The 12,915-nt window shown below is 34.8% G+C and overlaps 1 protein-coding gene across 1 annotated transcript; it reads right to left on the bottom strand.

Moving 5' to 3' along the window:
- Positions 1 to 5,778: 5,778 nt before the first annotated feature.
- On the bottom strand, positions 5,779 to 11,170 carry LOC131050248 (LEAF RUST 10 DISEASE-RESISTANCE LOCUS RECEPTOR-LIKE PROTEIN KINASE-like 1.5). Its single transcript, XM_057984440.2, has 3 exons — positions 9,958 to 11,170; positions 9,693 to 9,752; positions 5,779 to 7,172 (listed from the first exon to the last, which is right to left on the bottom strand). The coding sequence occupies exons 1-3, from the start codon at positions 10,721 to 10,723 to the stop codon at positions 6,100 to 6,102; spliced, it is 1,899 nt and encodes a 632-aa protein (XP_057840423.2). The 5' UTR covers positions 10,724 to 11,170; the 3' UTR covers positions 5,779 to 6,099.
- Positions 11,171 to 12,915: the final 1,745 nt, after the last annotated feature.

The raw sequence follows: 12,915 nt of genomic DNA, 5'->3' as shown, positions 1-12,915 counted from the left end.
CACAATATAAATAAGGAAAGGGCTGAAATTATGATTATATTCATTGGTTGTTAATATTTATCCTCTTTCTTAGTTGAATTTGGAAGGTAATTGTGAAATTAGGGTAAAACCATGAATAATTGAAGAAAATTATCGAAAATGATGCTATAGATATCTCACGGTGCCACAAACTGAGATCTAAGAAAAATAATATGTTTAGAACCTATTCCCAGAAATTCAATCTAATTTTTTGGGACCAAGTAGTACAGATTCACCTTGGTCCTCTAAATTTCGCTTTGTCGAAAGCTAAACCTGTTCATTGTTGTTGACTCTATTAAAATCCTTGAGTACAGCTCCTAAACCTATTTCCTACACACAGAAAGAAAGGGAAGTATCTTGTGGATAGGGGTTTGCCTTAGGTCAAACCCTGGTTTAGCAATTAACCTTGAAATTGAAATAGGAATTGAAATGGAAATTACAGCTAAATGCTTTCCTTTTGAGGGAAAGGCCAAATCTGAAGTAAAAATGCTTATAATTGAAATATATCTTGATGAAGTTTTATTTGATCCTCACGCAAGGGTTTTAGGGTTTCATGTAAAATATCTTTAGAGAAAGTTGATCATGGATGCCATCTTGAATGCACAAACTTTACTTCACTTTTGCTTCAATGCTTGATGAATGACCAATTGCTTGCTCACTTGAATTTGCTAGAGTGTAATTGAGATCTTGATTTCGATTCCTTAGATTATGTTTTCAAATGAGAGGGGTAGACCTCCTTTTATACTTGAATACCCAAAAATTAATTAAATTTCCAAAGTAGGCTGACACAGGATCAAAATTCCTACTCATTTGAGATGACCATTGTAGGGACCAAAAATGGGCCCTAATTGAGAGGACTAGGGAATTGGGCACCCTGTTCCTATCAATAAAGACTCAAGCTTAGAGAAAAGGTAGAGAAGGAGATGAAAATGTAGGATTATGGATGGTGTGAGCAAAATTAGGACATGCATTAGGCATCGGAAGTTGAAGCACCAAGGTGAGATCTAGGCAAGGATGAAATTGTATGTGGATACAATTTACGATGCTAATATGCTTATTCATAATTCTTATGTTGTCATTCCTCATAATTCTTCTAATGATGATGTCTAGATCTTATTAAGCCTACATTGACTAGCCTTAGTGTTGGTATTTTTTGAGATGTCGCCCAGTATATTTCATAAGCCACTAATTATTCAAAAGGATGAAGAATTGAATGTTCTTCCCATAAAGAATGATTATGCTAAGTTGTATGATTGTGTTGAGTATATTGAATATGCATATTATGATGATGTTGGTCATTATTGTTATATTCCAAGTATTTGCAACTATGGAGATACATATATTACCTCTAGTTCAATATGGTATATTATCTCTACTATTACTCCAATAGGAAAATCAAGTTGTTGATATTTTCTCTCATTTGTTGAAGGGTGAAGCTTGTAAATATGTCAAATTTGAGTAGAGAATTCATAGATTATTAATGCCTTGTGATTGGTGTGGTGATTACACTCAATGTATTGATTGCACCTAATGTGTGTTATTTCATATATCATCTTCAATTATTATAGCCAATGTTTGCCATTCTAGATATTATTTTTAGTTATAACACATAGTTGTCCCAAAATGATAGTTGGTGACTACTCATATTGGCGACTAAAGTTTGATCTTTTTTCCAAATTATTGTATGGGCAAAGCAAATGTCACTTTGAGAGTTGCCAAAGTAGCCAACTCAATATCAAAAGTTGAGACCTCTCAATGCAATAGACTCGTTATCAAAAGTTGAGACCTATCAAAGTAACAAGCTCATCATTAAAATTTGAGACATGTCAAAGAAAAAATTATCAAATTCGTGACCTATCAAGGAAATAAGCTTATTATCAAAGTTTGAACCCTGTTAAGGTAATAGGATTAGTTCAAACAAATTTAAGATCCATCATAGTAACAAACTTTTAAAAAAAGCTTCAAGTCAACCAACAAATATTCTCTCTAAAGTGCTTGGTGAGAGAAGTTTGAGTAATTCAAAATATTGCTTAGTTCCATGATAACCCCTTTATATTAGGGGTGATGTTAACATATTAATAATTTGGGTTTACAAATTTGTAATATATTTTTTATTTTAGATAGTTGTGACAATTAAGCTAATCTTCTACCTAAAAATTAAGGATGTAAACATTTCTTCAAAATTATTTGTGAGTCTGATTCACAAGTGGGTGAATTTGTTGAATGGGCAATAATTGAATGATCCTAATTGGCACTTAGCTTTGGTTATTTGACAGATTCTGAGATTGAGCAGGTCTTTAGAATATGTTGTATTTTTCTCCTATTCCTTGGGAGTGGAATAGAGTAGATGACTATCTAGCCAAATGGGCATCTAATTGGATGCAAAGTTGGAATATTAGGGATAGGGGACATTTGCCTCTGGATTTTTCTCAAATGTTGATGCTTTTTTTTGGGTTGATTCTTGGGATGGGCGTCCTCCTCTTCTTTCTTAGTATCCTCATTTGTGTTCCCTAAGTGATGTCCTTATTGGAGTTTGTTGGAGTAGGGTGGCTAATTACAAGTCGGTTCAACACGTGGGGCAGATAATTGTGTGCAAGTGGAAAGATCCTCAAGACTAGCCTCTTAGCTTAGATCCTTACAAATAGGGAATGTCCATCTCTTTTGGAGAGGGATCTGTCAGCTTGGATAGACAACATTATGGGAGGGTTGGCGTTTCGTGGTGGCAAAAGGTGTGGCACAAGTTTTCTTGGCCCAAATGTAATTTTTTTCTTTGGCTGGTGACTCAAAAAAGATGTCTCACTTGGGATAATTTACAGAAAAGAGGGTTTCATGGGCCATTGGTTTGTGTGATGTGCTATAATAGTGAGGAGTGTTCTTCTCACCTTTATTTTCACTGCTCTTTTTCTCGAGAGGTGTAGCATCTTTGGTGGGTGGTTTGGAAGAAGCCTTGTTTACATGTCACATCTTTGGTTGAGTTTTGGGATCGTCTTAGATTGCCTCCTGTTTCAACCTTTTCTCTTCAAGTTTCTTGGGAGATTGGGCCTTCTTTCAATTTATGGCATCTTTTGTTGGAAAGGAAGCGACAGATTTTTTAGGGAGCAAAATTGGTTGTTATGCAATTGTGACAACAAGTACTTTGTGCTCTTTAGGAGATGGTTTAGGCTAAATGTGACCTTTATGGTCCTATGGCCCCTACTAATTTGGTGTCTATCAAAGATTGAGCTCCCTTGTTCTAGGGGTTGATTATCCATTAGGAAGAGGCATAGGTAGGTCAAGGAGAAAATTGCTAGAGATGGTAGATGACACCCTCCTCCTACTAGGGTTCTCAAGATTAATATTGATGATTCTTCTTGAGGGAATCCTAGTCCAACGGGAATAGGAGGTATTAGTTGAGATAGTGGTGGACAGGTTCATTTCTTCTTTTCTGTGTATAAAGTGTTTCACACCAATAACTTTATGGAAGTTCTTGCTATTTGGTATGCAGTTCAAAGAGCTTATGGTACGGCTGGCGAAGGGTTATTTGTGAATCTGATTCACAAGTGTTGGTTTGTATGTTGGATGGGGTTAATTAGCGGATGTCTCAGGTTCTTTGATAGATTCTCATTTTGAGTGGGTTTTTTTATTCTATCTCTTTTAATCATATTATTCCTCAAGAATGGAGTGGCGTCGTGTATTATTTGGTTAAGTAGGCATCTGATTGTTTGGAGGGATGAAATATTGTTGACAGGAGTTCTTTTCCTTCAAATCTTTTTGTTGTGTTAGATCAATTAATGGACAAGGATATGGTAGTTTAATGGTTGGCCTCTGCAGAGGCCTCCAATCTTGTTTCTTTGTACCTGTTCTTTGTGATTAATAAATGTTTACCCCCTTTTTCTTTAAAAAATATGTTGTTGAAGACAGGAATATGTAATTCTTCTTTTATGGTTGTTGGCCCTTGTTGTTATGTAATCTCTTTGCCTTTAATATTTTTTTCCCCTTTTGAATATGTGTGTGTGTGTGTACATACATACATACATACGTATGTATATGTATATGTATATGTATGTGTGTGTGTGTGTGTGAGATACACACACACACACACACACACACACACACACACACTTTTTATTATGAATACGTGCATAAGAATCTGTTAATTAGGAAAATATAATACCCCTCATAGACAAATTGATCTAAACATGTTGGAATTCAACAGGTCACTACATTAGAAACTTGATTCAACAAAAAATAGTTAAAATTGTGTTTATGTGAGAATTGTGGCACAAATAATCGGATTTAGCGAGTCAACCACCAAAACTCAAATCCAATTAAATCAATCCATAAGAAGAATAAGAAATATGCAAATCAACAATTGAATAACAAAATCAGTTCAATCAAACACAATCAATCGTTGTTTGCACAAAAGCTTCTATTGATCTTCTCTTCCTTGTGTAATATTGGCTCTCAAAGTCGCACTAGATAACTTGCAATATGATAGCACAAGAATTCAAAGATAGTGGTTGATGAAAAGGGAGATTGATAACAAATTTATAGAAATTGGAGAGGATTGATTGAGAGGTGGAACTGAAGTGAGCTAAAAAGCTAATTAATAGTTAGAGAGGTGATTGAAGAAATTAATTGAATTAATTAATTAATCAAAAAAGGTGGAACTCAAAGGTGAGTGTTAGTTAGAAATTAGCATGTGCAATATAAATATAGCATAAGATTGCTTTTAATCTAAATTTGGATTTAAAATTGGTTTTCAAAAATATCCAAAATCATACACATGAAAAGAAATTAGAATTTGGAAATTTAGAATTTAGAAGTGAAACATGAATTAGATTAAAAAAATAATTTAATTTAGAAGACTAAGTTAGCTAATTAAATAATTTAAATGAATTATTTAATTGTGAAGAAAAACATAAATTGAATTTAATTAAATAATAAAGATTATTTAACTAAATAAAAAAATTATTTAATTTTGAAGACATAGTTAGCTAATTAAATATTTAAGGAAATTATTTAATTAGGAGGAAAATAGAGATTGAATTTAATTAAATAATAAAGATTATTTAACTAAAGTTATAAATTTAAAATTAATTAAATAATAAATATTTAATTAATTTAAAGAAGAAAGGTTGTATGATTAAATAATTAGAAAGAAATTAAGAAAAATTAAAGATGATTAAATTAATTTAGAAGAATAAAAATTAGATTAATTGAATAATTAAAAAATTATTTAATTAATAAAAAGAAATAATTAACATATTAGTAATACGACATTTTTAGGTGTCCCGTGTCTGCTCTAAAAAATCAAAGAGCAAATATAACTTCATTAATTATTTAATTAATAAAAAGAAATAATTAACATATTAGTAATACGACATTTTTAGGTGTCCCGTGTCTGCTCTAAAAAATCAAAGAGCAAATATAACTTCAAGCTCTCAGATTTACTTCTTGCTTTTTCTCTCAATAGCATTGTGAGGAGAATTAAGAATAATGTCCAATATATAGTTTGGATGTATTGTAAAGAATAGTTAGTCAGCAATTTCCATGTAGATTGGATGATTCAATTCACTGTTATTTGATTTGCTATATAATATAGACGAATTGCCCACTCATAATATACACAAATTGTGGCTTCGTATATTTTTGTTGTGTTATTTGCAGATCATTATTCTTTCTTATTTGTATTGCTACTCAATTCCTTCATTTGTCAATTCAAAAATATATTTTTTTGTGATCTCTATGTGCTTTTTGATCATTGAATTTCCAAAACGTACTGGGCATTCAACGTAGAAGATCATTCTATAACTGGAGACATTTCAGCTGGTATTAATATATATCAACTAGATGCCACAAACTCCTGGTACACATGGCGGATTCAATCATTTGGAGCACTTGAACAAACAAACAAACAAAGAAAAAATCCTAGAAGTAGTCAAAATGGCAAAGTAGTTCATGGTATCCCCAATCCACCTGTAGCAACAATAAACTAAACACCATGCAATGCAACTAGCAGGTTAGAAGTTTAGTTCTTAGAGCTAGCAGACAAAATCAGGGATTACCCAGGATATTAATCGATTTGCACAGAAACCAGGCCTACGTTTTATCCTTGTGTGTATAAAACAACTCAGATGAACCATACCCTATTCGTCTGACTTGTTCAAGCTGAACAACAACTTTCATCATATCTGGCCGCTCATCTTTCTTCAATGCCAAGCATGCAAACCCCACTTCACAAACCCTCCTAGCCATTACATTTATCACGGGATCAGATTCAATCCCAATCCTTTGATCGATGAGTTCATGTACAGCCCCACTTTGGATCTTTGACTTTGCCAGGCATGCGAGGTTAACTTCCCGTCTGCTTTTTGCACTGTCCCCTGCTTTCATACCACTGATTATCTCAAATAACAGCACCCCAAAACTATATACATCACTTTTGTCTGTAAGTTGGCAGGGTTCATTGCAATCAGGATCAAGACAACCAGGTGTTAAATGAGGAATTGTAGACACACAGGATGCTTCAGTTGACAAAAGTCCGCAGAGTCCAAAATCAGCAACTTTTACCCTGAAGTCCATGTCTACAAGGATGTTACTGGACTTAACATCTCTGTGAAACACAGGTGGACGAAGAGAAAAATGCAGATATTCTAATGCTCTTGCAATTTGCAAAGTTATATCTAGTCTTGTCTTCCAAGGTAGCCCTTGTGGTGTTCTCCTTTTTCCATGCAGATGATCAGCTAGAGTACCATTAGGGGCATAATCATAGACTAAAAGGAGAACATGCCCATGTTGACAGAAGCCCATAAGGCGAACCAAATTTGGATGTGACAGAGATGATAGAATTCTAATATGATTCACAAATTGCTCTGTACTCATTGAGTTATCCAGATACAGTTTCTTCACTGCAGCAATTTGTCCATCCCCTAATGTGGCCTGATATACACAATGGAAGGCTCCATCTCCTATTTGTCTGCTCTCATCGAAGAAATTTGTTGCTGTTTCGAGGTCCTTGTATATGAAAACTGGCAGTTTCAAACTTGATAATGCTCGTTTCATCTCATCTGCATGAAGGCTATGGGTGCTTGAAGACGAATCCCTTTTAGTCCTGTAGATTACCATGTAGGATGCTGCTATAGCTATCAGAACCATGCATCCGATGCAACCTCCTGTTAAGTGACCAGTCTATGACAAAGTTAGAATTTAACTTGTATACTTCACTAAAAATACTACTTATGAAGTAAAATTCATTTATCAGAAAAACATCATTACAAAGGAGAACAGGAACCCAAAAAACCTAAGATCATCGATGAGGAAGAGACCTATCCAGGCAGTCCAGCTTCAACATGATTCAGGGGATAAACATTTCATTATTTTCCCTAGCTAGTACCAATTAGATAATTAGCAGGGTAAGTGTAGCCAGGTCTGTAGCAACTGTCTCGAAGCCCCAAAACATTTGGGTGAGCTTGAAGTGATGGTTTCCTGCTCCAGCTGTCCTCTGAAAACTGGATTTGCCTGCCTTGAGTATCTTGTCATGTCATAGATCTTTGAGAACAAAGGCTCCTTTTTCTATATATTTTTGAGGTTTGAGAAGTCCATCTGAAATTCCATTTTGGTTGCTCTGGGATTAAAAGACGCTTGTTATTCATTAATTGAATGCACGAGTTTATGAGTAATAGTATTGTATACATTAGCCAAGCTAGATTCAACGAGAAAGCCGCATTACGGTTTTGGAGATTCTTTAGGTTCATTACTCCAGAACTTTTATAGGAAGTTATTTTGGTCCAGGGTATGAGGGAATGACGAGGATTATACGAGATACTTTTATGTTTCTTCTGTCCCTTGGCACATGTGCATTGTGGCTGGATCGCAGGTCTCCTTTCCTTATTCCTTGGGAAGCCATAAAAAAAAATTCAGTCTGCCCCATTAATCATGACAATGAAACAAGGTATTGTCACACAATTGTTTATCAACCATCTCAACTCGGTCCCAAAGCCAAAGGCTTGTGAAATTTGATCTAAACATCTCTAGTTGCATTTATCACAGACCTTTCTCATTGATCCAAATATGTTTAGAATGTAGATAATTCAGTTAATTGAGTGATCGCCCACACCATGAATACCTTGGCAGGGTCAAAAAAATAAAAGGTAGAACAGAGGAAGGGAAACTGCAGATGACATGTTCTCCTGCAGTTGAACTCGTTATGCTGGGAGAGTGCACTGCTAATGAGTCGATCTCAGTTAAACACTGCCGGTTCTCATATAGGACAAAACAAGAACCAAAACGTCATCCAGGGACTTGAAACGATTCACCTTCTGTCTTGACACATTGAATGTGTTTCATTGCCTCTTGTTCACTTGTGTTCTTTCTCAAGCATAAATAGGTCCTTATGGATTGTGCTGACACACCTATGGAGACTTATGGAGATCTTTTGGAAGACTTTTTAGAGATGTAATCTCATAGGTGATATGCAGAGAGGGAATTTCATTTGGAAATGCATAGCTGTCATTCTAAGTCTTAGGGTTATTGGCAAGTAAAAGCAGAAGCCAATTGCAATGTTCTGCTAAGAAGCAGTATATAGACTGAACCTCTATTACAGAAAGAAATTTTAAATACTGAAGATGGTTCGTGATGCAAACTACAAATCAAAATCCCAAAGGTTCATAAAAGCCTCCTTCCCCTTAGCATCTACAGAACCTAATATTTTTGTTTTTAACTGTTAAGAGAATCCCTTTGACTTGCTCTTTGTTTCTTCTTAACTTGTAAGCATGTACTGGCTTCAATTGTGTGTGGTCAATTACATAGAAATGGAAACAATTTCTGATATAGTAATCTATTCAAGACTCAAAGCTTTTAGCAAATTAGGATTGCCAATTGATATGTAAAGCGTTATGAACCGAGAACTAGCTTGTTACGACTGCCAGAAAACCAATACAGGCAGCCCTAATATCTTGCTTTTATAAGGGGTTTGGTGTCAATCCCAAAAACTCAGAATTCTTAGCTTAAATTTATTAGCTGTAACTAGAACAACATTGTCTGTTCCAACTGGAATTTTTTTTAAAATAATCCTAGTAATAGGTGCAGTTTTTTGAAAGTGGGTAAGGCCAGGTGCAAGTCTTGGGTGTTTGTGACATGATAGCTAAACTACTTGGTAAGACACAAAGAAACACTTTGTTTTTAATAAAAACAATATTCTCAGAGGGGTTGAGAGGACACTGTCTATTGTCCATTCCATATGGTTCTCTCCTGAGGAATTGTTAACTGCAAGTTTGCTTACAGCTGAAGTGAAGTAAAGTTTACATGATTATACCGTACTGTACAAAAATTCCAGAAACTCATCAAATGCAGCATTCATATATTAGAAAAAACGATGTAACAAGACAAAAATGAGCAAATCCAAACTCAGAAACTCATGCACAAGCCTAACTAAATCTTGGAAAATTACAACAGAAAAGGGCTAAATCTTAAAATATAAGCATGGATTGAGTACTTCATATCAGTGGGAAGTTTAGATTTTCTAGTTTGAGATCAGCAACTATGTACTAAATCATTCTTGATATAATCTCAATTTTGAAAATGGAAAATACTTTTGATCTTGATAACGTGAAAAAAAAATCTTAGCTTTATATTATATTCATATGAAATGTAAGACCATATAATACCTAGAAGGAGAAAACACAGTATCTCACCTATTATCACTCCCATCTGAGATTTGAGTCCGGAGGACTTTGCTCCACCAATCCTATTTCCTATTTAGAAACCCACAAAACCAAAATATTATTGACAATGCTGGAGGTAACTTCCATATGAAAATTAAAAAACCAGCTTCATTACCATTAACAACTTTAACAACAAGATTGTGTGAGATCCTAACAATTAACAACTTTAAAACTCTGATAGCTTCATTCCACCAACATTAGTATGATAGTGTTTAAGGTGGGAAAACAGGCTTACCTGTATGGCAATTGTCCAAATGTGCACCATTGCGGCAGTAGCACACAAATCTGTTTCTGTAATGGTATCCACATAGGCCACCAGTTTCCAAACAACCCTTGCACTTGACAAAGTGCCCATCACTTGCGTTCCATTCCACTTGGAATCCTTCCAATAACAGTTCATGCAATGGCTTCTTATTAGCTCTCGTATTGTTCTTCAAGGGAACTTGGATTAAATTACATTGTTTAGTGAATTTCTTGAGCTTGGTACTATCATAAGAATATGCAAAATAACAGTGATGCTCTCTACAAAAAGCACAGCTGTTATTGCAAGGTGAATACACATTCTGCAACTGTTGAATGTCAGGACAATCAAGCAACAAGTTGGCTATCTCCTTGTAGTCTTCACGAGTAAGGCTGAACCTAGAACCACTAGAATTGAAAGTGGTATTTGGAAAACCACAAGGACTTCTAAACAGATTTTCATCAGCAATGGTGGCTGTTGGTCTCTTAAATTTTGAGGAAAGGTCATAATATGCATTAAAACTCAATATTCTATAGACTCCTTGATTGACCTTCAGCAGCAGGGTGTTATTGTCATGACATTGCAGTAGAAATCCAGGGTGCCCACATCCATGTGAGACTGAAAATGGGTATGGGATAACTCCCAAGCTGCCACAGTGTGCTGCAGTTGAGCAGTTGTTGTAGCCCGAATCCTGGCTGCAGCAGCATTTGCAGAAGAATAAAATCAGGTACACAGAACAGAGGAAAATGTGGGATTGCATGATGCAATGCAAAAAAAATATTCAAATATGGTTTCATGATTCATCATATGATAGTGTATACGAGAAGAATGCAACCCTTGTGGTTGTCTTTTCATTCTTGACTGATAAAATTGATTATGTAATTTTTTCAAACACATCAACCTCAAGTGAATAAATAGTCGACCTTCCAAACCAACTGTATCACCTAACATGCTTCAGAGTCTTCTCCAAATTCAATGACACGGCACTAATTCATCAATAAGAGAATCCACGACTCCTTCAAAATAAAAAAATGATTTCCCATTACATTCTATAAAACTGGATTCTATATGCCCATGTTTGAAACTGGTTTCCCATTGAACTCTAAGAACTTGAATTCCTCATATTAGGTGAGATTTGCACGATCACATTAGACCAAGGATGGTGGTCCTAGTATTTACAGTTACAGTGGCGATTTCTTCTGTTGTTGGAAAAAGACACGAGGCCCCTACCAAGGATGACATTTGACAATTTTTTTCAGGAGTGTATTTTAACTCTATTGCACAAATCTTAGTGGTTGCCACACAATTAAGTCATCCATCAAGACCAGATTATAATTATAAGACAGATTCTACCATAAGACACAGATTTTACTAGTGATTATGAATGTATAAAAGAATGTTTTTCATTTTACTTTTTGCTTTGAACGTTGTCAAATTTTCAAAAGGTAAAATGTGTTTTGTAGGTGTCTGTTTGTTTTTCTTACAAAGTCCGTTGTCATTGTAGAATTACACCTATGAATGTAATACTAATTAGTTTAAAAGATCCGTACGCAAAATTTTAATTGAATTTATCAAATATATAAAATTAATTGAAAAAGGCGTTTCCCTCTAATCACGGAATTGAAAGTTGTGAAACAACTGGCTCAAATAGCATTGATTCCTCGTGAAATTTCCATCAAGAAGTGAGGTAGGTTGTCAAATGTCATCTATGTTCAGTACACGTGCCTTTCGACACCACTAACTCCAAGGATCGATGCCCTATATATGGAGAATAATTGCTAAGGATCCTTAGAATAGGATTGAGAAATAGGATCAAGATGTCTATTTGTCACAGTTTAATTAGATGTTGACTGATGAGTTGACTTTAGATGGACGATGATTAGAAATGGATATTCTGTCCATTTCTAGAAATAGAATAGTGATGAAGCAATTGAGGAGACCCCACCCACGTTAAACCTTGATGTTATGGCCTACATTGTATTGTATAGTCTAGGCCTAAACGAGGTAGTAGCATACAGTCCAATCCAACTGGTGTTGTCCTATCCACTACTAATCTGCATCCATGGGTTCTACTCACCTTCATTGTTATATCAATTATATGAAATGTCAACTGTATTGGAAATGATTGTAGGGTTTGTTTTGAGGTGGAAGAATAAAAGAAAGATTTTTTGTCGTTTGGATTATATGGGTGTATAGACAAATGACTTATAGTAATATGGGACTATCATGTACTTCTTGTGGGAGGCATACAAACAAGGCATACATATCTTGCCCCTATAAGATTTGAACTTGTGACCTCTCTTTCAAGAGCACAAGATCTCCACCACATGCCAACTCAAGTTGTACCAAGCTTAGGTAAGTAAGTTTAGTTACTTTTTTATTGTGTAATCAAACTTTTAGAGGGAAACTCAAATAAGTAGTTATGTCAAACATGCTATTAAGATATACAATTATTATATATGATTATAATGATGTAATTCATAAATGTTGAATTATTGTTCAAGGATCAAATGATCTTTGCTATTTCGATTGTTACTTCATCTTCTTGAATCTTGTTATTTGATAATAGCCTAAGAGATGTCTATAAATACATGTATATTGTTACTCAATTAAAGTTTTTAGTGTGAGTTGATAGGGGAACAACTAGTTCCTAGAAGGGTTAGCCTTGAAGTAAGAAATTTGACTTTCAAATGAGGTGGACTAACCCTCACACCACATAGCCTAGTCATAAGTGGGCAAGGATGTGAATAGTGATTACCATTGATGAAGATGATTTATTTAATCAATTAACTAATGGAGGTTTTGGTAGGATTTGATTTGCTACCAAATAAGTCTTAAGTGTTGTCAAAACTTTTATGGCAAGTGTTCAAATTGGTTTAAAATGAAGGTGTAAAAGTACAAGGATGCATTTATGTCTCTTATATTTTACCCCCACTTTGGTGTGAGTATGCA

The sequence above is a fragment of the Cryptomeria japonica genome, chromosome 3, assembly GCF_030272615.1.
Source record: "Cryptomeria japonica chromosome 3, Sugi_1.0, whole genome shotgun sequence".
Classification (NCBI taxonomy): Eukaryota; Viridiplantae; Streptophyta; class Pinopsida; order Cupressales; family Cupressaceae; genus Cryptomeria; species Cryptomeria japonica.
The sequence above is the reverse complement of the archived record's forward strand: the minus strand, read 5'-3'. Positions and strand labels throughout refer to the sequence as shown.